General features: G+C 40.5%; 1 protein-coding gene across 1 annotated transcript; it reads left to right on the plus strand.

The window, feature by feature from the left end:
* The first annotated feature begins 415 nt into the window (after positions 1-415).
* SRP9 (signal recognition particle 9) lies at positions 416-11,000 on the plus strand. The gene is made up of 3 exons (XM_052653916.1): positions 416-584; positions 5,191-5,259; positions 9,457-11,000. The coding sequence occupies exons 1-3, from the start codon at positions 513-515 to the stop codon at positions 9,574-9,576; spliced, it is 261 nt and encodes an 86-aa protein (XP_052509876.1). The 5' UTR covers positions 416-512; the 3' UTR covers positions 9,577-11,000.
* Positions 11,001-25,978: the final 14,978 nt, after the last annotated feature.

The following is a 25,978-nucleotide window of genomic DNA, read 5'->3' on the forward strand; positions in this document are numbered from 1 at the left end:
CAACTTGTGCCATCCCCGTTAGCGTCCTCTAGACACAGATGTCTATCATAGAAAGCTCTCCATTGCACTCTTCTGTTTTTGTCTCGCCTTCTACTAAGCTGTAGGCGAGACAGCTCCAGCGCTTATCACTAAGCCGCTCTATCTTTGCTGAAGAAGCCTGGGCTTTACCGTTGTCTTCCAGCCAGGACAGCGGGACAGATCCTCCTCCAGTCCTACAAGGGGCGCTGTGGCAACCTCCATCGTCTCCCCTCTCTCCACCTCTTCGGACCCTCTCCCAGACTCACACGCTTGGGGCTCCGCCTCCTATGCAACATCCCTCCTTCCCATTGGGCAAGGACGATCCTGGCTGGCCAATGGAGCGAGGCGTTGGTGCGAGGCGGCGCCGCCATCTTTGAGCTTTTGGGCCCCTGTCTCGGTAGCCGGCTGTGGGAGTTAGGGAGGTAGGTGGGCCGTGCTGCGCCGCCTCCGGTCCACAGCCGTGCCTCTTTCTGTCCTTCTGCTGCGGTCCCACGATGCCGCAGTACCAGACTTGGGAGGAGTTCAGTCGCGCAGCGGAGAAACTCTACCTCGCCGACCCAATGAAGGTAAATCGCAGGCGGAGCCAGTGTCTCTGTCCTAGCTCGGGTCAGGATGTCTTCTCTGCCGTCCGCTCGGCCTCCGGAGCTTCTGCAGCATCCTAGGAGGTGCTGTGTGTGAAGAGAGACGGACTCCGCGCGAAGTCCGATTGTTCTTTTCGTCTCTTCTCTTAAGATGGGCCCAGTGAAGCCTGAAACCAGCAAAATCAGGGTCAAGTCAGGGCTCTAAGAAGCCTTCCCCCGCCTACAATCCCTGAGCTTCCCTACCGTTGGTTTACGTGTCTCTTAAGGGCAGGGCTCCTCCCCTCTGCAGCTTCGGCTTCCTGTGGCGCTTCAGTTCAGTTCAGTCGCTTAGTCGTGTCCGACTCTTTGCGACCCTATGGACTGCACCACGCTAAGCTTCCCTGTCCATCACCAGCTCCCGGAGCTTACTCAGACTCAATGTCCATCGAGTCGGTGATGCCATCCAACCATCTCATCCTCTGTCGTCCCCTTCTCCTCCCGCCTTTCCCAGGTCTTTCCCAGCATCAGGGTCTTTTCAAATGAGTCAGTTCTTCGCATCCGGTGGCCAAAGTATTGGAGTTTCAGCATCAGTCCTTCCAGTGAATATTCAGGACTTATTTCCTTTAGGGTGGACTGGTTGGATCTCCTTACAGTTCAAGGGACTCTCAAGAGTCTTCTCCAACACCACAGTTCAGAAGCATCAAAGACCCTAATTTGGAGGCATCTACCTCCCGCAGATTAGTGGTTCTTAATATTTTGGAGGTTAGTGCCATTTAAGGTAGGAGAATGCACTTAACACGTAAATGTTTGTAAACAGTTTTAGGGGGTCCGTGGATCCCTGTGGCCTTCATTGGAGGCTCAGACAGTAAAGAATCTGCCTGCAATGCAGGAGACTCGTGTTTGATCCCTGGGTCAAGTAGATCCCCTGGAAAAGGGAATGGCAACCCACTCCAGTATTCTTGCCTGGAGAATTCCATAGACAGAGGAGCCTGGTGGGACTAGTCTAGAGTCCATTGGGTCACAAAGAGTCGGACACAGAGTGAGCGAGTAACACACTCACACATGGATCCCTGTAATTCATTCATGGCCCCCATAAAATTATAATAAGCTAACCTCTGACATCGACTTATAATTTTACCAGGGCCGTGAATGAATTACAGGGATCCGTGTGTGTGTGTGTGTGTGTGTGTGTGTGTGTTAGTAACCAGAGGAGTTGCAAGGACAAGAATTTAGCATTTGGGTCTTGATTTTTCTTCCTCTTGGTTTTTATTGTCATCTAAATATTATTTGAAATATTGAAAAGCCCTGCTAGCTTTTTAGACCTAGATAAGTAACAAGCCGGAAACAGTCTTAGTTCCATGCTTTGCAATAAAGTGATGTAATAGTAGTAAATGATAAAATGAATTAGATACTTGTGAAATTGAGTACTTTGTTTATGACACAATTTCTGGCTCCTCCATTTGGTTGATTTTGTTCATAGGACCATTTGTTTTCTTTAAGCAGTGTACCGTGAGGACTATACAGGACTTTTGTAGAAGTACCCACAGTGTAAACTAAAAATGTTTGGAAAGATAGTAAAGAATATACAAATCCACAGTAAGAGTAATAATACTATAAGAATGTGGTCATAGTTATAGGGAAAATGAAAATAAAATGGTTATTATTGAGCATTGCTATGAACAAAGCATGTGTAGAATAGACAGGGGAGGGAGAACCTATGAGTTCTTTTCAGAAAATTCCAGTGGCCTAAAAATTTGTGCCTTTTCATGATAACCTTCACTGGTTTTTAACTGATTTTTTTTGATAGGTTGGTAAGGGGATGAGTGGGAAGAGAGCTTGACTGACAGTTGTATTGAATACCTTCCATGTATACAGTTGACAATCCCTTGAGGTAGTTGAATGAACAGTCTTAGATACATTAAACGATTTGCCTGGTGATCATTAAGAGATTAGGCTGAAATTTGAACCCACATCTCTAAACACTGTGTTCATGCTGTTTCTACCAGTCTATACTGCGGAAACTAAAGAAGAAAAGAAATTTTGTCAGAACTCTTTGGGATCTGTTTTACAGAGTTCTTTGTCTTCTCTTCCTCTTGATCATATTTATCACCTTTTACCATTCTCCATTGCATCCGCTCTAAGTAAAGATGGTATTATTGCTAGACCATGTAATAACCTCTTTGCCTGCCTGCTTTTAAAATTCCTTCTTCATTCTCATACATACTGCAGCTATCTCAGACACAAAAATTGAATTCCCAGTTTCCTGTTTTAAAACTAGTTCTTCACTGATTGCTGGTAAAAGTCCCACCTTCCAGGCCCCAGTCTGACCCTCTCTCCAGTCTTGTTGGCTTTATCTCCCACCATTTCCACCATCCTCAGCCCTAGCTAGCCTCAGAAAGCTACAGGATGCATCATATCTTCATTCAGACTGCTGCTTCAGCCTTTCTCCTAACTTCTTCCCTAAAAGAAAGAAAACAAAAAATGCATTTCTGCAGCCATTTCCATAAATTCTTTTTACACTTTCCCTTCCCCCAATCTAAATTACTTGTTTCCTCCTTTAGCATTTTACCTGTATATGTCTTTCTAGGACTTAATTCATGTTGTCTTATGTTTTGATTATTTAAGTTGGTTGAATTACTAAAAAAGCAAGAACCTTGACTTCTTTTTCTTCTTAGTGGCGTCTGACATGGTAACTTAGGTGCTTTCTAATTTACCAATAGAAAGGGGATTGGGGCTTCCCAGGTGGTGCTGGTGGTGAAGAACTCGCCTGCCAATACAGGAGACTTAGCGGGTTCCAGATCCCCTGGAGGAGGGCATGGCAGCCCACTCCAGTATCCTTGCCTGGAGAATCCTGTGGACATAGGAGCCTGGCAGGCTACAGTCCATGGGACCGCAAAGAGTTTTTTAACTCATTTCTCCTAATGAAGCCATTAAGTATTCTTTTAAGCAGGAGTTAAAACTTTATATAGTTGTCATGCTTAGTACATTTTTAAGTTGGTTTCCTTTTGTTTCCAGAGGACTAATTTTTTTTAATATGTGAAACTGAATTTACTGGCTCAATAAGTAGAATCTTATTAGGTAGTCTAAAGATACTTACACCTACTTAAGTGCTTGTTGAGTTCCCTTTCCTCCCTCACCAAGACAAATCTCAGGATGATATGACCTTTATTAATTTGCAAACCCAGGAGAGTAGAAGGCATAATGAGAAAAGCTGTAGAAAAAGCTCTAATAGCCCTTTTTGTCTAGTTTCCAGAATTATCTTGAGGGTCCTGTGCTGCATTGGAGCCATTTTAAATATATGTTCCTGTTTTGTCTGGTAGATACTTAGCAATTTTTAAAACAGCTAGCTAAAGCTAAACTAGAGTTGTTTATTATATTTTTATTAAGAAGGAACTTGACTCTGCTGCAGTACACTGTTTTGAATCCATCATTTAAAGAAATAAAAATAATGTTCATGGAGGTTGTAAACTCTATTGGGAGCTGTTTTCTTTTATTGGAATGTACTAATATCTAAATCATTTTCTTGGCTTCCTAACTGTAGAACACCCAATAGCAAAAGTGCTGTGTAGCATGGCACTCAATGTAGGAGTTATTCTAGATGTGGAAAATTGTGTCTCATGTCGTGCCATCATGAGAAAGATGCGATTTTGCTGAGTAGTTAGTCTGAGTCCACCTCTGGAGAGTCATGGGAAATGAAAAGTGTGAACTGCAGCTGCAGTGCTCTTTCCTGGGAAATGGGTTTGAATTTTACTAGCCATTTCTACTCCCCCCGCCCTTTTTCCTGTCAGTCCTCTGTGGCTAGGTGTGTGGGTATTATAGGGGAGAAGAAAACCTCCTTTACTCTCTTAGGTTTCATAACTGGGGCTCTGCAAATTAAACTGACAAAAGACAGTTTAATAAATAGAAAGACTTTACACTTAACATAGAAGTTTACAAAGAGGAGGAATTTGGGACCTGTATACCATCTTAAGGGTGGGAAAGTATGGGAGGGAGGTTGGACAGAGGAAAAGAGATTTGGGGCTTCTGGGAGGGAGTACGTTCTGAGAAGGTGACCAGGGAATGTATAGGCAATATTAGAGTTGTCTGGTAAGGTAGGGAACAAACCTTCTTCTCTTTTCCCAGGGAGGAGAAACACCTTTACAATTGGAAACGTACGTAATCTTTACAAAGCTTAATTTATGTCCTGCTTTTGATCAGAAAGGGCAGCGAACTAATTACCTTCAGCTCAAAACTCTCCTTTAGCTGAAGTGGTATACTTTTGAGGTAGCATGCTGTGAATACCCTTCATACATAGTCTTACTGGCAAGAAATGCCAAACCAGTCTTACAGACATTCTCTGAATATGGGTGTGCCTTGGGAATTTTCAGTACATCTTTTTAAAGTGGCTGAAAATAAAATACCTGACTTTAAGTCTTAAAAATATTGTAGCAATAGGAATGCACAAAATGCTGTTTCCCCTCATTTCAGTCATGATAAGTTTACAGTAAAGGTGCCTTTAGATATTTTGGCTATTCTGAAAGGATCTGTTTTATTTTAGCTCACTTGAAGACTAAATTATTTATGAGAAATGTCTTCTGACTTCACTGTTTCTAAATATGTATTTTTATTTCAGGCCCGTGTGGTTCTCAAATATAGGCATTCTGATGGGAGTTTGTGTATTAAAGTAACAGATGATTTAGTTGTAAGTATACATTTTTATTTGTTGCATACTTTCAGATTTGTTTGAGTTAATCATTTGTTTGAAATTATTTACATAGAATTTATGCAGGTCACCCATTAGAATGCTTATTTTGTGTTTCATTCCCAAGACAAGAGCCTTGTTCTTGAAGCTATTTTTGTAGGCACTTGGAAAGATAATTCAACTTGCTTTATTAATACAGTTTGTCAGGTATAGTTTAATAACAGCCGAATAAGAGGAACATAGAGACCAAACATAGATACAGGGGTAAAGGTTTCCTTGTAGATGTGTGAGGAGTAAGTGGTATTTGAACAGAAGTTATAGGCTCTGTAGTTGCATTTCTCTCGTTCCCTGTCTGCTCATTCCTGTCACTTCCTCACACCCCATTTATTTCTTACCCCTCTGCCATGTGGTTTCTACATGAAGTCTTTCCTTGAACCTGCTCTCAGTGAGGGCTCAGCAGCAGCCCCTTCATTTTCAAACCCAGCAGTTCGTATCTTGCTTGACCTCCTGGCTGCTTTTAATATTTTTAATATTTATTTGGCTGCACCAGGTCTTCATTGAGACATGCAAGATCCTTAATTTCGGAATTCGGATTCTTAGTTGCAGCATGTGGGATCTAGTTCCCGGATCAGGGGTCGAACCTGGGCCCCCTGCATTGGGAGCACAGAGTCTTAGCCACTGGACCACCAGGGAAGTCCCCCTCCTGGCTGCTTTTGATACAGGAAACCAATTCTTGTAGAAATTGTTTTGGCATCTGTGGCTCCCTTGTATCTTGTTTTTCTTTTTCTCTGTTTGTTTCATTCTTTGCTAGTTATTTTGCTGACTTGCTCCATTAATATTGGTTTCTCCAGGATTCTGTCCTTGATGTTGTCTTATCACTTCTGGATCAGTCCATTAAGTCCAGTACTGCCTGTATGTCTGTTTCCAGTTTTGTACCTTTAGCTCATATTTTTCTTTTGGCTTCCTGACTAGGTCTGAGTTGAGCATCTTTCCTCCTCTACTTCGTAAGGTTAGCCTGTCTAGAATGGAAGTCCTCATCGCTTATCAAACTGGTTTCTCCTGCTTCCTGTCTTTAATTACACTGTCATCTACCTGCTCAGAACCTGGGAATCATTTTTGGTTCCTTTCCCTTATTCTCACATTTACTATTCCTTCATTTGAAAAACTTGTATTTTGATCCTCTGATAAGTTCCATATGCTTTGCTGGGCATTTGTGAATTATTGATTCAAGGTCTCATCTCATTTCCTGTCGTGAACCCTCCATCTTCATTGCATTAACCCCTTAAGGCCTCGTTGTCACTTGCCTGGACTAGTAGCTCTCTGTCCCTGCTTCCAGTTCGTCCTTCAGTTGTCCTACCAGAGTGATTTCTAAAAATGCACATTGGATTCTTACTACCCTGCTTAACAATCTTCAGTGGCTTCTCATCACTCATAATGTAAACCCCACCCTCACATCCCCACTAATCTCTCTCTTTTTTGTGTTCCTTAAGGGCTCCTTTAATATGCCATGCGGTCTTAGGCCTCTGAGCTTTTGAACAAGTCTGTCTCCATCTTTGCAGTATTGAATCCCACCCCTGCCCCAGTGTGACAAGCCAACTGCTTATATTTCAAAAGCCACCTCAGAAGGACTGTTTCATTTCTTGTTTTTATTTCTGCCTCTTTTTGTGCTGTTTCACAATTTTCTTAAAAAAATCACATTTGACTTTTAATAGGTTGTAGGCTTCAAAATAACAAGAATAGATGAGTGATAGTCTTACTGTATTTGTAGTGACTAGTCCTTACCCAAAGGGTACTTAGCAAACATTTCTTTTAATGGATTAACTCTTAAAAATCTCATAGTGACTTTAAAAATGACTTTTGGTCATATCTTTTACTGTATTTGTATTCAGGGTTCCATTATGAGGTTGCATGAAGTCAGATCTTTTCAAATTAGTATCATATCTTCTAAGAACCTATTGAGTTTGGTGAATGTGAAATGCAAAAAAGGAGTAAATTGAGCTGTTGTGTGCTAAACCTAGGTTGAGGAGATTTGAATCCTAGCTTAGCAATCTAACAGCATTTTAGTCTTGGGGAAGGTCAGGCCAAAAGTTTGGCTTTGGGGGCCTTAATCTATGAAGTGCCGTAGTAACAGTCTGCTCACCTAATTGGGTTGTTGTACAAAGTAAATGAAATATGTGGAAGTGCTTAGCACTAGTGCCTGCCACTTAGTAGGTTCAATAAATGTATACTTGAATCCTGAGCATTCACATTGAGAAAAATGTTACTTGTGATTGTCACGAAGTGGATAGATACATCTACTGCAGAGAAATTGGTATGTTCTGCTTTAAAAGTAGAGGAAAATGCAGAATTGAATTCAATACAAAAGACTTTACCTCCAAATGATAACTTTTGGCCTCTGGTAATGATTAAATATAGATAAAGATCCATGGTAAGCAATACTGGAAAGAACTTTAGCATTAATGGTTTCCGTGATAAGATCTAAGTATGAAGGATACTTTTTGTTCGCTTTCTTAAAATTACTGGTAATTAGTCCTTATCTAGAAGGGACCAAAGATAGAATCACATCCATCATACTAAACGATAAATGTGTGAACCAGCTCCAATGAAAAAATCTATTTTCTAATGATTTTTAAAGAAAAGTTTGTATACTTCCCTCAGTAATTCATTTTAATGGCTTAGAAAACTCTTCTTAGACTTTATTGTCTTAGAGCTTTGACTTTTTTATAGTCCCATTTATGCATCTTTTGTTTCTAATTCCATGTCTGATTTATAATACTGTTTTCTTTGGACCTCTTCTATGTCAAACTGTAGTGAGTAGGTGTATGTTCTCCTATAGTACATATACTAAAATTGAAACTCTGGAGATGATTATGGCCGCTTTATAAGATTGTTAGACAGATTTGTACAATGTGTGAACTTTTCTAAGTAAGTGGTTTGAGGGCTGTATGAATTCAGATCAGTTGTGCGTTGTCAACCACAAATTGGCACTTGCCCTCTACCTCTACAAGGATTAAATCATGTGCTGCTGCAGCTGCTGACCTCTAGCACCCCTTGAAGGAGCCCAGGATGGAGAGCAGAAATGAGGCACACTCTGCTCCCCGAAACCTGGCAGGACAGGTCTTCAGAGAGTTAGATATTCTCAGGAGCTGATTTTCTGAGCCCAGTTCTTACATCTCCTCGTATCTAGAAAAGCACTAAAATCTTTCATGGTGATGACTGTGTCTCATGACAAGCAGAAGCGTCACGAGACCAGCAGAAACTTTCTAAGAAATAAACATGCTTGATTGCGTGTACTCCCCCCTTCACCAGGATTGCATGTATACTTGTCCTTCTCCTTCATGTCTTTGGAATAGTCTTGCAGAGCTGTTTGAGGTGCTGTCTCCTGAGCTGCAGTCCTCGTACTGCCCCGAATAAAACTTTTAACTCACAACTCTGATGTGTGGTTTTTTTAAGTTGACAGCATGATCAGGTTGAACTCCAAATCAGTTAAAGTTGATGAATATTACTGCAGGATTGCAAAGTTCCCATTGCTTAAAACTCGTATGAATCCATAAGATGGGCTGAAGAAAAATGGATTTGTGTTACAAAATGAGACTGCCAGCTTTAAGTTTAATAATGTGGAAGATTTTAGATGAAGAATTGAATGTAAAGCAAGGAAGAGTTTGGATTGGTTTAAAAGGTATAAATAATACCAGAAATCAAGGTTGAACAAATTTATCTAGCTTGATGTAGGTAGCAACCAGCAGTAAGCAAGGAATTCCTGATTTTTAAAAGATTAACATTAACCATACACTTCCCGTTTCATAAACAGAGAAAGAGATCCTAAAATGTATATGCTTTTCCCACTACAACTATAGAATCATTTATAACCAGATCCCCGGGAGAAAACACCTGATTCCAGCCTTTAATTTTTCTCATCAGACCATGGCAGAATTTGATTACATTAGTCTACTGATCATTTTTGAGATGCTTCGAATAGAGTTCATTTTGTTTTTTGTCCATAGCAGTGACATTTTAAATATTATACTAAACTTAAGTAATGTAATTGTGGGAACCTGGAAACTTGAATGATCTCTGGAGGAAGTAAAGCAAAACGGTGGTAGGGAAAGACTCAGATTTTTACCCAAGAATATGTTTGCTACGTTGTTAGTAATCTAGTTTTACATAGTTAATGTGTGCTTTTAAAATTCCTGACAGTGTTTGGTGTATAGAACAGACCAAGCTCAAGATGTAAAGAAGATTGAGAAATTCCACAGTCAACTAATGCGACTTATGGTGGCCAAGGAATCCCGCAGTGTTGCCATGGAAACGGACTGAATGGTTTGAAATGATGACTGTTATGTTCTAAGGAAGTAAATATCTTTTGAATTTGGAAAAGTATTGGGAGAGAAAATACTTTATGTAACTAAGTGGGCTGTTCAGAAGCCAAGAGATCATTTTTTTTGTACTTTGTTTTTTAATGTTTACTTTAGAGAGCCAGGAATGTAAATGCTTTCAGTTAGAAAGCCTCTATTTATTTTTTGGAGATTGAACAAGAAATGCATCTATCTTGGAAACTTTTTGTAGATTACTTGGTGTTAAGCAAAATAAATAATTACTCACTGTTAAGTTTGTATCAGTAACTTGAAAATGAGATTAAGAAAAGCCAGTTCTTCCTTAAATTTAGTTAATCTGTGTTTAAAAGAAAATTGAATATAATTGTTTTGCTAGATTGATGTATTTTTTTCGGAGCATAAATTTTGTGCTGTTGATGACCAGCAAATATAAAATAAGGTAACTGGAATTAACTGTGCACAGCAATGTAGCTGATTATATATAGTAGTGTAGTCTCAATTATATCTAAAAATAATTATGCAAACAAGTATGCTTTACCTTAAACTTTACAAATTTAAGCTATATTTTTAAATATAAGGGATTCATATTATCATTAACTTGTTGAGCAAAGACTTACTTTGAATCTAATTTTCAGTGCTCTGAAACATCTGCAGTTACTTTAAATGCATGAACAGAATGATCACTAATGGATTGAAATCACCATATTACAGAAATATTTGCCACATATTTGCCATCTATCTTTTCTCAGAAGGGCTAAAGATTATTTGAACTGTTAAATTTTTGCATACCTCTATGATACCCCAGCCCGTTTCTGTCTTTACTTAACCAAGGTATTAAGCGTGACTGTCACAACTGTTTCCTTTAAACCAGAAACGACATTATTTGCCATTTATCTTATATTTGCAATTAATTTTACCAACCTAAATATAATGTTATATGTTGATTCCTACATTAAAATATTTTTTGTTTGGAATTCGTTGTGTTGACCAGCGTTTCAACATGTAAGGTTCCATTAACTGTATGAATTTTGGCATGTTTCAGAGAGGTCAGTAAATAAAATATTACATAAATGTGTATTATGTCTCTTTAAGTTTTCAACTTCTTAAGAATAATTGATTTCTTGACTGGGATATTCTATATTAGTTTAGACTAAAGTGAGCCTAATTATGCTGTATGTACGTTTTACTTGTTTCTTCGTACTTTTATTACTCAGCTTTTTGTGTTACGGCATTTGTGTCCCCCACCCCGCACTGTTTTCTCACAGTTGTATTACAAAAGAACCATGCTAGCTTTTTCAAGTCTCCTATTGATAGACATTTGGTTGTTTCCAGTCTTTTGCTGTTAGGATGCTGCACTGAATATACACATGAGTTGTATATGTGTACATTAAATTACTACAAATAAAATTGGTGAATCAAAGGTCATATGTATTTCTAATTTTAATAGATACTGTCAAATTGCTTTACTCAGAGATTGTCCCATTTTGCATGCCCAGCAGAAATGCAGGAGAATGCTGTTTTTTCACAACATTGCCACACAAAAGCACAAATTCCAGGGTTTTGGCATTCTGACGTGTAAAACACTGTTGTTGTTGTTCAGTCGCTAAGTTGTGTCCAGCTCTTTTGCCACCCCGTGGACTGTAGCCCACCAAGCTCCTCTGTCCATGGTATTTCCCAGGCAAGAATGCTAGAGTGAGTTGCCATTTCCGTCTCCAGGGCGTTTTGTTTTCTTGAGTAAGAAAAGTAACATCAGGGACTTCTCCGGTGGTCCAGTGGTCAGGAGTCCATCTTGTACTGCAAGGGATGTGAATACGATCCCTGGTCAGGGACTAGGATCCCACATGCTGCAGGGCAACTAAGCCTGTGAGCCACAACTAGAGAGTCTGTGCACTGTGATGAAAGATCCTGCATGGCTCACAGAAAATCCTGTGTGCCGCAACTAAAGCCCAGCACAGCCAAATATTTAGAAAAGAAAAGTAACATCAGGTAATGTAGGGGTTCTTTGGGTTTTGGCGGTTTCCCGCCCATAATAGGATAACTGGAGGGTTTTTTGGCCTCTGTCTTTCTCATTTAAATCTTCTTTTTAATACTACTCTATGAAGGTAACCTGGAAGGGGAGGGACATAGGTTTGAGTTTTTTGAATCCTTGTAACTTGTAGCAGTGATTAAGAGCAGAAGTTCCAAGACAGACTGTGTTGCAATCTTGGCTCCCCTACTTCTACTTCCTAGTTCTGTGGGTTTTGAGAGGATATTTCTCCAAGCCTCCATTTTCTTCTCTGGAAATTGGGCTGAAAGTAGTATTCATAGGGCTTTGAGGATTAAATGGCTTAATCTACTTTAAGTCCTTGGCACATTGCCTGGAATCCTACTGTTACGGTGGTTATTTTCCAGTAGAATAGGTATAAGTAGCCAGCTCTTAAGTTTTCTCATTTTAATTGAATAGTTACTTATAAGTTAACATCTGCCTTTTCTACCAAGCTGTGTCTTACTATCAAATGCTATTTTTGGCAGATGGGAAGTAAAACAAGATTGTCTCCATGGAGAGTGTTTTTATGTATTGGGGGAAACGGAAATCTTAAATCTAAGACATGTTCATTTGTACCTACACAAAATTATTAAGAGAACTAACTAATGGTGAAAATATTAAGTCTCTCAAAGACCGTATAATAATAAAACTCCAAATCATGTATTCTAAAAGCCACAGTGCTGTATGCTCTCTTTTCTTTTATCAGGAGGAGTTTCTGGATACTATAATCACACTTTTCATGGACTAATTTTTTTTTTTTTAATCATCCTGTGTGGCTTATGGGATCTTAGTTCCCCACCCAGGGATCAAACCCAGGCCCCTGGCAGTGAGAGCCCCACATCCTAACCACTGGACTGCCAGGGGATTTCCCATGGATTAATTTTTAGCAAACTGTTTTGTGATGTATTTAATCAAATGTTACTGATCCTAAAGTAATCCAAATGCACTTATCATAATAATTAACATTCTAGGTACAATGAGCAGTTCAAATAATTTCATTTTGTTCTCAGGAAGACCCACTCTCCTTGGAGCACATAGCATTGCTGGAGTGTTAAGCATTGCTGGAGTGTTAAGCATTGCTGGCTACATGTGTTCTCTGTTATAAAGGGCTGGCTTTTCCCTTCTCCCTAGCCTGTCAATGTTTTGTCTTAAAAATATAAAATCTGTTAGAGCTCTAAGTGATTAGAGGCTGTATTGGCAGCATTTTATAGTTGGTATCTTCTGTTACCCTTAGAAAAATCTAACACTAGTAACAGTATGATGGTAATAGTCTTGAAAGTACAGTTGACCCTTCAACAACATGAGTTTGAACTGCATGGGTCCACTTAACATGCCAGTTCCTTTCATAAATACATAATACAGTAATATACAATCTGCACTTGGTTGGAATTAAGTTCTGGAGGGCTGGCTACAAAGTTAAAATTGGATTTTCTACTGCAGGGAGTGTCAGCACTCCTAACCCTTACATTCATTATTCAGTTCAGTTCAGTCGCTCAGTCGTGTCCAATTCTGCGACCCCATGAACCGCAGCACACCAGGCCTCCCTGTCCATCACCAACTCCCGGAGTTCACCCAAACCCATGTCCATTGAGTCGGTGATGCCATCCAACCATCTCATCCTCTGTCATCCCCTTCTCCTCCTGCCCCCAATCCCTCCCAGCATCAGAGTCTTTTCCAATGAGTCAACTCTTCGCATGAGGTGGCCAAAGTATTGGAGTTTCAGCTTCAACATTAGTCCCTCCAATGAACACCCAGGACTGATCTCCTTTAGGATGGACTGGTTGGATCTCCTTGCAGTCCCAGGGACTCTCAAGAGTCTTCTCCAACACCACAGTTCAAAAGCATCAATTCTTCGGCACTCAAGCTTTCTTCACGGTCCAACTCACATCCATACATGACTACTGGAAAAACCATAGCCTTGACTAGATGGACCTTAGTCGGCAAAGTAATGTCTCTGCTTTTTAATATGCTGTCTAGGTTGATCATAACTTTCCTTCCAAGGAGTAAGCGTCTTTTAATTTCATGGCTGCAATCGCCATCTGCAGTGATTTTGGAGCCCAGAAAAATAAAGTCTGACACTGTTTCCACTGTTTGCCCATCTGTTTATTTCCCATGTGATGGGACTGGATGCCATGATCTTAGTTTTCTGAATGTTGAGTTTTAAGCCAGCTTTTTCACTCTCCTCTTTCACTTTCATCAAGAGGCTCTTTAGTTCTGCACTTTCTGCCATAAGGGTGGTGTCATCTGCATATCTGAGGTTATTGATATTCCTCCCGCAATCTTGATTCCAGCTTGTGCTTCCTCCAGCCCAGCGTTTCTCATGATGTACTCTGCATAGAAGTTAAATAAGCAGGGTGACATACAGCCTTGACGTACTCCTTTTCCTATTTGTTCATTGTTTAAGGGTAACTGTATTCTAAAACTAATTTTAAATGAGTTAAATATGGGACTTCCCTGGTGGTCCAGTGGTTAAGATTTCGCCTCCCAACTCAGGGAGTGCATGTTCAGTCCTGTTCTGGGAGCTAAGATCTCATATGCCTCTGGCCAAAAAACCAAAATGTAAAACAGAAACAATATTGTAACAAATTAAATAAAAACTTTAAAAATGGTCCACATCAAAAACAAAAAAAGAAATGAATTGCCCAAGAACAGTAAAGTTTCTGCCTACTAAGAATGAAAGAAAACCAAATCCCTAAGTAACATTTATTGCTTCCCTATTTTTCCTCTTTAAGTAAAAAATACCTTGTGGTAATGGTAATGTAGTATTTAGTATTATTTCTTTTTAAAATATTCAGGAGTGGGATGGGAGAAGGAGATGGAAGGGAGGTTCAAGAGGGAGGAGACATGTATACCTATGGCAGATTCATGTTGATGTTTGACAGAGAACAAAATTCTGTGATGCAATTATCCTTCAATTAAAAAATAATACTTTAAAAAATAAATACTCCCTTAGTTGGGCTTCACATGTGGCACAAGCGGTAAAGAATCCACCTGCCAGTGCAGGTGGTGCAAGAAATACAGGTTTGATCCCTGGGTCAGGAAGATCCCCTGGAGAAGGAAATAGCAACCCACTGGAGTATGCTTGCCTGGAGAATTCCATGGAAAGAGGAGCCTGGTGGGCTCAGTCCATGAGGTCGCAAAGAGTCGGACATGACTGAGCACACAGGCACACACATTCATGTAGTTTTGCAGTTAAAGTTTATGATAGCATGAGAAGAAAGAAAAATATTTCATTCTTTCTTACATTAGAAGTAGTAATTGGGCTGGTTCCAGAGAAAGATGGTATAAGCACACTCCACCTTGGCTCTTCCGCTGAATCCAGCTGTGAATACACAGAGCAACTGTTTGAGGACTCTTAAAAGGTGGATTGGGCAGGAAGACCAGCAGGTGAGGTACCATTGAACCAGTGAAGATTGATTCTTATCAATCTTCCCCCTGGGGATATCCCCCAGCACATTGAATTCAGTCCCCCACTGCATTGAATTCAATGTACTGGAAACCTAGAAGTGAGTACTGGGTTGCAGACCAAGAGTGTCAGAAACCTTTGGGTCTGGTCCAAGAAGTAGAAGGGTGCTTATATTTGGAGAGAGTGCAGAGATCCTTTTTCTTTTTTCCACCTTTTCTTTGCCCTCTTACAGCACACCCCCGAGCAATCCCATGGTGGTGACAGCGTGAACTACCTGCAAGTGAAGCCAGTAGGAGCCAAAACTCTGGGAGATAGCTCTTCCTTTCCATACAGCTTTGTTTCCCAGAGGTTGGAACCAACCTTCATTTTTTTCTCTTTGTTCTCTATTTGCTTGGCTCTGGACACAGATGATGATGGGGAAAGTACACATGGTAGCTACCTCAGTCTTTTGGCCAGACAGTGAATAGAAGGAACCAGAAAGTACCAGGGAGATCATAGAGAAGAAGGAACTAAAAATAAATCATCCCATCAAACTGTTTATATAGTTCTCAGTCTACCCCCAGTGTGCATATGTTATGGGTCTGATTCTTTTTAGCATGTTAAAAACTTGTAAACTGAGTATGAAGGGGGAAACAGAACAGGCTCTTATCTTGAGAGCAGGACCGGACTGTGGACTTTGAGCTATATGCCCAGTATCTATGGAAATGACATACCAACTGGAAAACCAGACCCCCGGAAGGAAGAGCCCCAGGGCTCATACCTAGACTCTCCCTTGCCTAAAAGAGTACCCTAATTATCTGTGTAACAGAATAGTATCATCCATTCTATTATGTGTATTGGGGTATGACCACAGGCCTATTGATAATTGTCCACTGTTAACTACCTAGGCTTAAGGCATATGAATCATGGGTTAACTTTGATTGTATCTTTTTTTTTTCCTTTGTTCAGACCAGTTTCAGGGAATTTGGGGAGGTGGGTTTGAGCAAGTACACTTAAGAGTATATAAGGTTTTCACAAAAACGGTTGGGGTCCTTGGCTAAGAGGAGACTGCCTTGGGCCTGCCAGTGTAATAAACTGCACTCCACTATCTGCATTGTCCTTCAGAGTGAGTTTGTTTCCCGGAACGTGTGGCTACAACAAATAGACTACTTCCAAATAAATCCCAGACTGGCAATCAGGAGGCATTCACATGCAGTAGGTCCAAAATGCACTGCAAATATTTTGAAAGCTGAACTGACAGCCCAACCTGTCTTCTGCAGGCTATGATTCCAATGTCAGTTCAGCTTTCAAAAGCTTTTACCTTGTGTAGAACACCTGGAACTAAAAGAAACCAAAAAAACTTTTGCCTGCAACCTAACCAGGTTGACTGCCTGCTGAAACAGACAAAAGTTCTGTATTCTCCATAGTATTTAACCAAGGCCCCGCCCGAGTTGGTAACAATATTCAAACTCTCTCCAAAATAGTATACCAGGAAATGGAAAGAGTATCAATTCTTAGAGAAAGACAATCAACAGATCCCAGTCAGAGATGTTGGAGTTATCTGACAAAGACATTAAAGCAGCTATTACAAAAGTGCTCTAGCAAATAATCATGAACACTCTTGAAATTAATGAAAGAAACCTAATCAAAGAAATAGATATTTTTAAAAGAATAAATGGAAATTTTACCATTGAAAAAAACACCACTCAACAGTCTTGAGCATAGTAAACTTGCCGCTGCTGCTGCTAAGTCGCCTCAGCTATGTCCAACTCTGTGCAACCCCTTGGGCTGCAGCCTACCAGGCTCCTCCATCCATGGGATTTTCCAGGCAGGAGTACTGGAGTGGGGTGCCATTGCCTTCTCCAAGTAAACTTGAAGATGAACTAAGAGAATTTGATCTGAAAAACGAGAAAAAGATTGGGAAAATAAAGCAAAACCATGAGCAGAAATTTAGAGACTTGTAGGGCAATAATAAAATGTGTAATGTTTGTGCCATCAAGAATACCAGAAGGACAGGAGAAAGTGTGGTGCTGAAAAAAATGGTTGGAGAAATAGTGGTTGGAAATTTCAAATTTGGTGCAAAACTTGAACCGATAGATTCAAGAAGGCCAAAGTAATCCATCATAATGGAAATCTACTCACAGTCACAATGAAACGACAATGATCTTAAAAGCAGCCAGCAAAAAGGATAACTTCAAGAGAAACTGATTTGAATTACTGGATTTCTCGTCAGAAATCGTGGAGGCCAGAGGGAAGTGGCACAATATTTCTAAATTGCAGAAAGGAAAGAACTGTTGACCCAGAATTCAATATCCACAGATAACAACCTTCAGGAACAAAAGTGAAATAAAGTCATTCTTGGGTAAAGAAAAAGGAAGAGAATCCATTGCCATCAGTCTTGGTTTAAAAATAATTACTAAAGGAAGTCCTTCAGTTAAAAGGGAAATGACACCATAAAGAAAATTGGAACATTCAGGAATGAAAAGAAATAGAAATGGCAATTATCTGAGTTAAATGAAGAAGCTCTTATCTTGAGTTCTTAAGATATATTTGATAATAGAAATAAAATACGACATCAATGTTCTCATTGTGTGTAGATGTAGTACATAAGGCATCAATAGCATAGAGGAGAAAAAGATACCTATATGATAGTAAAGTTTCTATTAATACACTCGAAGTGAAAAATAGTCATTGTCAGTGTTATGCCCAGTGTCTGAGTCCCCAAAACTGAGAGAATAAGACATCCACAGCAATGCAAAAGCATAAAGGGGTTTATTGCTAGCTCGAGCTAGGGCTCAAGTCTCATCCAGCGCAGTGGAGTCCTGACGAGAGAGCCCCGAGCTCTGAATCACATCTACTTTTATACAGACAGTTCTTTGTTCCTGTAACAGCATAGCTGATTGGTTAAACCATACGTGTGCACGGGACTTTTAACCTCGCATCCCTATCCGGATTGGCTCAGGTCTGGCGCGGGCGGGGGGGCTACGGGGATTTTTTCTGATTGGTCAAGCTACACTGCCTGAGGGAGTTCCCAGTGCCTCAGCTTTCCTAGAGAGGAAACCTCAGGCCTAGCCTACCCCTTAGAGCCTGTCCTGGCTTCAGTTTGGTCCTAACAGTCAGTAGATTGAAAAGGTAAATATGTATATCCTCATCCCTCAAGCAATCACTAAAGGATGCTGCAAAGAAATTTAATAAACAGTAGATAAAATGAAATACTAAAGATTTAAATAAAAAAGGAGGGCAAGAAAAGGGCATCAGGAACAAAATACGGGAAACATGAACCAAATAATAAAATGGCCTAAATGCAAACACATCAATTGTGTGTGTGGACACGTGTGCACATGCACACATGTGATTGGTCGTGTCTGACTCTTTGTGACCCCATGGACTGTAGCCCTCCAGGCTCCTCTGTCCATGGGATTTTCTAGGCAAGAAACTGGAATGGATTGCCATTTCCTCCTGCAGGGGATTAGGGATCTTCCTGACCCAGGAATCGGACCCACATCTCAGTGTCTCCTGAATTGGTAGATGTATTCTTTACCAACTGCACCACCTGGGAAGCCCGTATCAATACTTACATGAATACTTACATGAAATGTAAGTAGTCTATGCACACAGAATCAAAAAACTAGAACCAGCTGTATCCTCTCTGCAAGAAACTTACTTTAAATATAATGATACAAGTAGGTCACAAGTAAAAGGAGGGAAAAAAACAGGCCATGCCAACACTAATCAAAAGAAAGCGAGCATGACTGTGTTAATTAGTAGACTTCAGAGCCAAGGGTATCTCCAAGGATAAGGATATCCAAGGATAAAGAGGGACCTAATGTATTGATAAAAGAGTCAATTCACCAAGAAGACATAGTAATTCTAAGTTACACATAAACAGCTTTGAAATGCATGAAGCAAAACCTGAGAAAACGGAAAGAAGAAACCACAGTGATGTATCGCCTCACGTCAGTCAGAATGGCCATCATCAAGAGGTCTACACATGACATGTGCTGGAGAGGGTGTGGAGAAAGGGAGCCCTCCGATACTGTTGGTGGGAATGTAAATTGGTGCAGCCACCATAGAGAAAGTATGGAGGTCCCTTAAAAAAGCAAAAATAGAACTACCATGTGATTCTGCAATCCCACTTCTGGGCATATACCCTAACCATAATTTGAAAAGACACGTGTACCTCTGTGTTCATAACAGCACAGTTTATAATACCCATGACATGGAAGCAGACTAGATGTTTATCGACAGATGAATGGATGAAGATGACATGGGGTGAGGGGTAAATTAGGAATTTGAGAGTAACATACACATTACTGTATATAAAATGAATAATGACCTACTGTAAAAAAAACTTTTTAAAAGTCACAAGATATACACAGGAAACTATAGAACATTACTGAGAGAAATTAAGAAGACAATTAAAACGTGAGTCATATTAAAAAATTTCATATATCTTATTCATGTGTCAGAAGAATCAGTATTTTGATGATACTGATTTTCCCCAAGTTGATTTATAAATTCAGTTCAATCTTAATTAAAATCCTAGCAGACTTTTTTTTAGAAATTGGCAAGCTGATTCTAAAATTTATATGGAAAAGCAAAGACCTAGGATAGCTAAAACAATTCCACAAAAGAAGAATTAAAGTGAAGAGCTAAAACCTCTTCTTTTTTAAAAAATTATTTTAATTGGAGGCTAATTACTTTACAATATTGTGGTGGTTTTTGCCATAATTGACATGAATCAGCCACGGGGGTTCATGTGTCCCCCATCCTGAACCCCCCTCCCACCTCCCTCCCCATCTCATCTCTCTGGGTTGTCCCAGTGCACCCGCTTTGAGTGCCCTGTTTCATGCATCAAACTTAGACTGGTCATCTATTTCACATATGGTAATGCTATTCTCTCGAATCATCCCCCCTCACCTACTCCCACAGAGTCCAAAGGCTGTTCTTTACATCTGTGTCTCTTTTGCTGTCTCACATATAGGGTCGTCGTTACCATATTTGTAAATTCCATATATATGCATTAATATACCATATTGGTGTTTTTCTTTCTGACTTACTTCACTCTGTATAATAGGCTCCAGTTTCATCCACCTCATTAGAACTGACTCAAATGTGTTCTTTTAGTAGCTGAGTATTATTCCACTGTGTATATGTAGCACAATTTTCTTATCCATTCATCTGCTGATGGACATATAGATTACTTCCATGTCCTAGCTATTGTAAACAGTGCTGTAATGAACAATGGGGTACACATGTCTCTTTCAATTCTGGTAAAACCTCTTTCTTTCATGTCTTACTATAAAGCCTCAGTTAAAGGGCAAAGGCAAGTCAATGGAGAAAGGATATTCTATTCAACAAATGATGCTGGTGTGATTAGATATCCATATGTTTAAAAAACATGAGATTGGACCTCTACCTTGCACTATGTACAACAAAACCGGTCATAAGTACAAGTATAAAACCATAAAACTTCCAGGAGAAAATCTTTAGGACCTTGGCTAGGCAGGTACCACACAAGAGACAAAATTTATAAAAGAAAAAAATTGGACACCAACATTGAAATCTTCTGTTCCTCCAAAGACACTGTTAGGAGAATGAGAAAACAAGGCACATATCAGAAAAAAAAATTTATTTACAAGCATATATCTGGGAAATTATATCCATAGCACAAAGAATGGTGAAATCTCAGCAAAATCCCCCACCCTGCATAAATAATACAGAAAAGATTTGAACAGACACTCAACTGGAAAAGATGTAAAGATGGCAAATAAGCACAAGAAAAGATGTTTGACATAATCAGTTGTTAAGGAAATGAAAATTAAAATCACAAAACACCACTACATATCTATTGTTTTGTCGCTAAGTCACGTCCAACACTTTTGCAACCCCATGGACTGTAGCCCTCCAGGCTTCTCTGTCCATGGGATTTCCTGGGCAAGAATACTGGAGTGGGTTGCCATTTCCTTCACCAGGGGAACTTCCCGACTCAAGGATCAAACCCGCATCTCCTGCATTGGCAGGCAGATTATCACTGAGTCACCAGGGAAAGCCCACATACCTATTAGAATGGCTAAAAGACTGACCATGCCAAGTGCTGACAAGGATGTGGGGCAACCAAAACTCTCATACTGCTGGTGGGAATGTAAACTGGTATAACCAATTGGAAAACAGACAGTTTCTTTAAAAGTTATGCATATATCCAGCATTCCATTCAAGGACTTGTACCTGAATGTTCATAGGAGCCTTAATTATTAATAGCCAAAAAACTAGAAACAACTGAAAAGTCCATCAGTAGGTTTTTGGATAAATAAATTGTGGCACATTTGTACATAGCAATACTATTCAGTGATGAAATGAACTATTTGTACATACGACAAGGTGGATGAGCCTCAAAATAATTAGGCTAAGTTAAAGAAGCCAGGTGCAATAGAGTACATACTGCATGACTTAACTCACACAAGATTCTAGAAGGTGCAAGCTAGTGTACCGTGATCGCAGACCAGCGGTTTCCTTGGTGAAGAGGGGAGATGTGGATGGAAGGAGGGATCTATTTACTGTGTTAGTTCGTGGGTATACATATACCAAACTTTGAAAAGCTGTATATTCTGAATATTTGCTGTTTATTATATGCCAGTTATACCTCAACACAGTATTTTGAGGGAAAAAAAAAAAAAAGAACATCCTGCAAAAAACTGCAGTTAGCTGACAGCCTCCGGTCGCAATTGCCACATGTGTGAGGTTTGCTGCAGGTTCACACTGACGTGTCACTCTTGCGGAGCTGTTTCCAGCCTGTGGCTGAGCATGGCCGGGACACTAGCGCTGGGCCAGTCCTGCCCCGTGCGGCCTGGCCAAGACAGAGCTGCACTGCAGCTGAGGCTCTTCCTTCCTCCCTGCTCTCCTGATGCCAGTGTCAGACCTGCACTGTGGTCTGAGGCTCTTTTTTTTTTTTTTTTTTTTGGAGTTTTACTTATTTATATTTGGCTGTACTGAGTCTTTGTTGCTGCACACAGGCTTTCCCTAGTTCTGGCAAGCGGGGGCTACTCTCCAGTTGTGCTGAGTGGGCTTCTCATTGCGGGGGTCTCTTTTGTTGCTGAGCATGGGCTCCAGGCACTTGGGCTCAATTGTTGTGGCACATGGGTTTAGTTGCTGGATGGCATGTGGAATCTTCCCGGACCAGGGGTGGAACCCGTGTCCCCCGCATTGGCAGGCGGATTCTTAATCACTGGACTACCTGGGAAGTCCAAGGCTCTTACTACTGCTCCCTTTCCTGTTCACAGGCGTCTCTGCCAGGAGACCACTACACTTCTTATTCCATCTTGGTATGTGCTTTCCGGAGGCTTGAGTTGACACGGTATCTTCAAATGTGTGCTGTCTGAGTTTACAATTTTTTGCTAATTTTCTGCTGGGTTGCTGTCATTTCTTTAAGGATTCTTGGGACCTTGGACAAGTTACCTAACCTCTGTGCCTCAGTTTCCTCTGATGTAAATGGTAAATAATAAGGATCTCATAAAGTTGTTATGAGCTTCCCTGGTGGCTCAGAGGGTAAAGCGTCTGCCTGCAACGTGGGAAACCTGGGTTCGATCCCTGGGTCGAGAAGATCCCCTGGAGAAGGAAATGGCAACTACTCCAGTATTCTTGCCTGGAGAATCCCATGGACAGAGGAGCCTGGTGGGCTACAGTCCATGAGGTTGCAAAGAGTCTGACACAACTGAGCAATTCCACTTTCAAAGTTATGAGGATGAAATGAATTAGCATTGGTAAAGCACTTAGTGCCTGGCACATAGTCATTTCTATGTGTTCACTGAATTAAAAAAAAAAAAAAGAATCCTCTATGTTTTCAGAATGTCCTTTGTTAAGCCTCAAGCATTTTTTCCCATCCTGTCACTCATATTTTATCTCTGTGTATGGATACTGTTTTGATCCCATGGAAACTAATTTGTTTGTAATTGCTGCCATAACAAATTTTCACAAATTTAGTGGTTTAAAAAAACCCACAATTTATTCTCTAATAGGATTAGAAGTCCGAAATGACCCTTAAAGGGCTAAAATCAAGCAGGGTCGTTGTACCTAAGGGCTCCAGCAGAGACTCTGTTTCTTTGTCTTTCCCAGCCTCCAGAGGCTGTTCTCACGGCTCGTGGCTCCACACTGCATTGCCTTTCCTACCTCTCTTCTGTCACCACATCACCTCCTTTGACCTTCTTGACTCCTTCTTTAAAAAAAAAAAAAAGGCATTTATTTGACTGCCCTGGGTCTTAGTTGTGCCACATGAGATCTTTAGCTGTGGCATGTGGGATCTAATTCCCTGACCAGGGATTGAACCTGGACCCCCTGCACTGGGAACACAGGGTCTTAGTCCCTAGACCACCAGGGAAGACCCTTGACTTCCTCTTATAAGGACCTTGGCGATTACATTTTGTTTCCACCCAGATAACTCAGGATAATCTTCACATTTTAATCACATCTGCAAAGTGTCTTTTGCCATATAAGGGAACAGGCACAAGTTGTCTTTGGGATGCCTCGGGGATGTTTTTGGGGGAATCATTGTTCAGCCCACCACTGATACCTTTGGCCAAACAGAAATTTCAGATTTTTATATTGTCATTTACTCTCTTAGTCCATTCCTTTGTGGCTTCTATGGGACACCAGTCTTCTTGGCAATCATGTATAAGTAAACGTGGAAACAGGAAATTCTAAGTCTGTGAGGTTCCCCCTTGACCAAAGAGGGATGGAGCTAATGCTCCTAGTTTTTGCTCCCTGGGTGAACAGTTCTGAGACTCATTTTATAAACCTTCTCAAAAGGCCCCACAGAATCAAACAGCAGTTACCCCGAGCAGTGGCCAAGTTGGAAACACATCTTCGTATTGTCTTTTCCTCCTTTTCAGTTTCACCTCCCAGCCCTTACCTCTTATCCTGGGGATGATTTCCCAAATAAGCTACCATAAGCAAGCCTTTGTCTCAGGCTCAGCTTTCAGGGGAAACGAGATTAAAAGAACAACAACAAAAAAGACTCCTGGAAATTAAGAACAACTGAAGTGAAAAAGAAGCTTGAAAAGGAAAAAAAAAAAGAAATTGCAGAAATATCCAGAAAATAGAGTCAAAAAGAGAAAAGAGGCAGAAAAACAGTTAAGGATTTGGATACAGGAATTTCAGAAAAAAGAACATGGAGTGGAAGAAATCATCCATAAGATAATTTAAAAATTTTTTTGCAAAATTAAAGAACATGTATTTCCAGGCTGAAAGGGCCTGCTTAGTGCCTTCCACAAGGATGAAAGTAGATGAAATGTCAAGGCCTATGATCTCAGAATTTCAGTATAATGGTGATAAAGAGAAACTCCTACATGCTTCCAGAGGCAAAGGAGGGGTTCTTTAAAACAATCAGACATCAGAGTGGCTTTGGACTTCTCAAGGGCAATACTAGAAGATCATGGAGCAATGCCCTCAAATTTCTGAAAGAAAACTATTTCCATCCTGGAATATGTATGCATCCAAACAATTAGAGGGAAGCATTGAATAAAGACATTTCCCAGACACATTTAGATTAAGTTTTATTGAGGGAACCCTCCAATCTCAGTACCTTGGAAAAAAGTTTATTTTTTGCTCAAATTACAGATAGCTGTGCCTCCACAGTCCCTCCCCTGCTCCAAGGCCCTCGTTCTAGGATCCAGGATGAAAGAGCAGAACCTAGAGAGAGAGAGCTTATAAAGCTTCTGCTCAGATGTCACCTCATACTCTATTGGTCAGAGCAAATGACATGCCCAAGCCTGGTATCAGTGACATGGGGAATTATATCCATCTGTCAGGAAGCACTGGAGGTCACCTAGCAAAGGGCAGGAATATAGGAATATACATCCAGCAAATTCCTGGAAACGGTAATTTGTTTCCTCAGAAATTTACCTCCCACATAACACCTTTTCAGGAACTCACTCAAGGAAATGCTCCTCTAAAATGGAATGAACCAAGAAAGAGGAGGGCCTGGGATACAGGAAGTAGATACCTAACACAGGAGAGAACAGAAAGGAATCCCTGAGACTCGGTGGAGGCGGACCTCAGATGCCACAGGCATAGAGCAGCCGGATCAGATCCGAGGCAGACCAGAGGGCTCCTGAGGCACTTCATTAAGAAAATGAAGAAAATCTGATGTGAATAAATTTACTAGGAAAGGATGTAGATAGCATAAGGAGGTCTGTGGCATAGTAGTGGTTGGCACATAGAAAAACCAAGCAAATTTTAAAATTATTAAGTCTAGGAAAAACATGTTATACAGGAAAAGAAAATCATAGTGATGATAACTTGGCCCTGAATTGCCTTCATGATAATGAAAACACTTGAATATTTGTAACTCAAATTTGCGGGATGGGAAATATGGGGCAGGAAGACGTTCACCTAGTGAAGTCAGTTGAGCTAATTTCCTTATCTGTTGAAGTCTTCAACGGGTAGTGCCTAAGATGCGGTTAAAAAGAAAAACACTTAATAATATTTTAAAAATCAGTTAAAAGGGTGAAACCTGGTTTTTGCTCTTCAAGGAGAATGGGGATGGGGTGGGGAAACGCGCTGAAATTGCTGTTGTCTTAAAACCGTGGAGTGACAACTGAGGTTCCAAAAGACTGATTAAAATACCAAGTTTAAACAACAGTCCCCCCATCCTGGGCAAAACAAGAATGATGGAGGAGGAAATGGCAATCCGCTCCAGTATTTTTGCCTGGAAAATCCCATGGACAGAGGAGCCTGGCATGCTACAGTCCAGAGGGTCGCAAAGATCCCGTCTGGTCGCTAAGTCAGACATGACTTAATGACTAAACAGCAACAATCATCTCAGATCATCAGGCATTAGATCCCTGCTATAAAGGACTATTTTTGTGAAAAACTGTTTTTGCAAAAACTTGTTTTCACTGACTTCTTGCTTCTATCAAAATACTTAGTAGATAGACCCTGAAGTGAAGCGAAGTCGCTCAGTCATGTCCGACTCTTTGT

Source organism: Budorcas taxicolor, chromosome 16 (assembly GCF_023091745.1).
Source record: "Budorcas taxicolor isolate Tak-1 chromosome 16, Takin1.1, whole genome shotgun sequence".
Classification (NCBI taxonomy): Eukaryota; Metazoa; Chordata; class Mammalia; order Artiodactyla; family Bovidae; genus Budorcas; species Budorcas taxicolor.

Bases quoted from the DNA above. Each gene is read 5' to 3' on its own strand.
- SRP9 (XM_052653916.1), top strand. From the start codon at position 513: ATGCCGCAGTACCAGACTTGGGAGGAGTTCAGTCGCGCAGCGGAGAAA. The intron at 585-5,190 runs GTAAATCGCAGG...TTTTTATTTCAG, and splicing joins ACCTCGCCGACCCAATGAAG to GCCCGTGTGGTTCTCAAATA. The intron at 5,260-9,456 runs GTAAGTATACAT...AATTCCTGACAG, and splicing joins AAGTAACAGATGATTTAGTT to TGTTTGGTGTATAGAACAGA.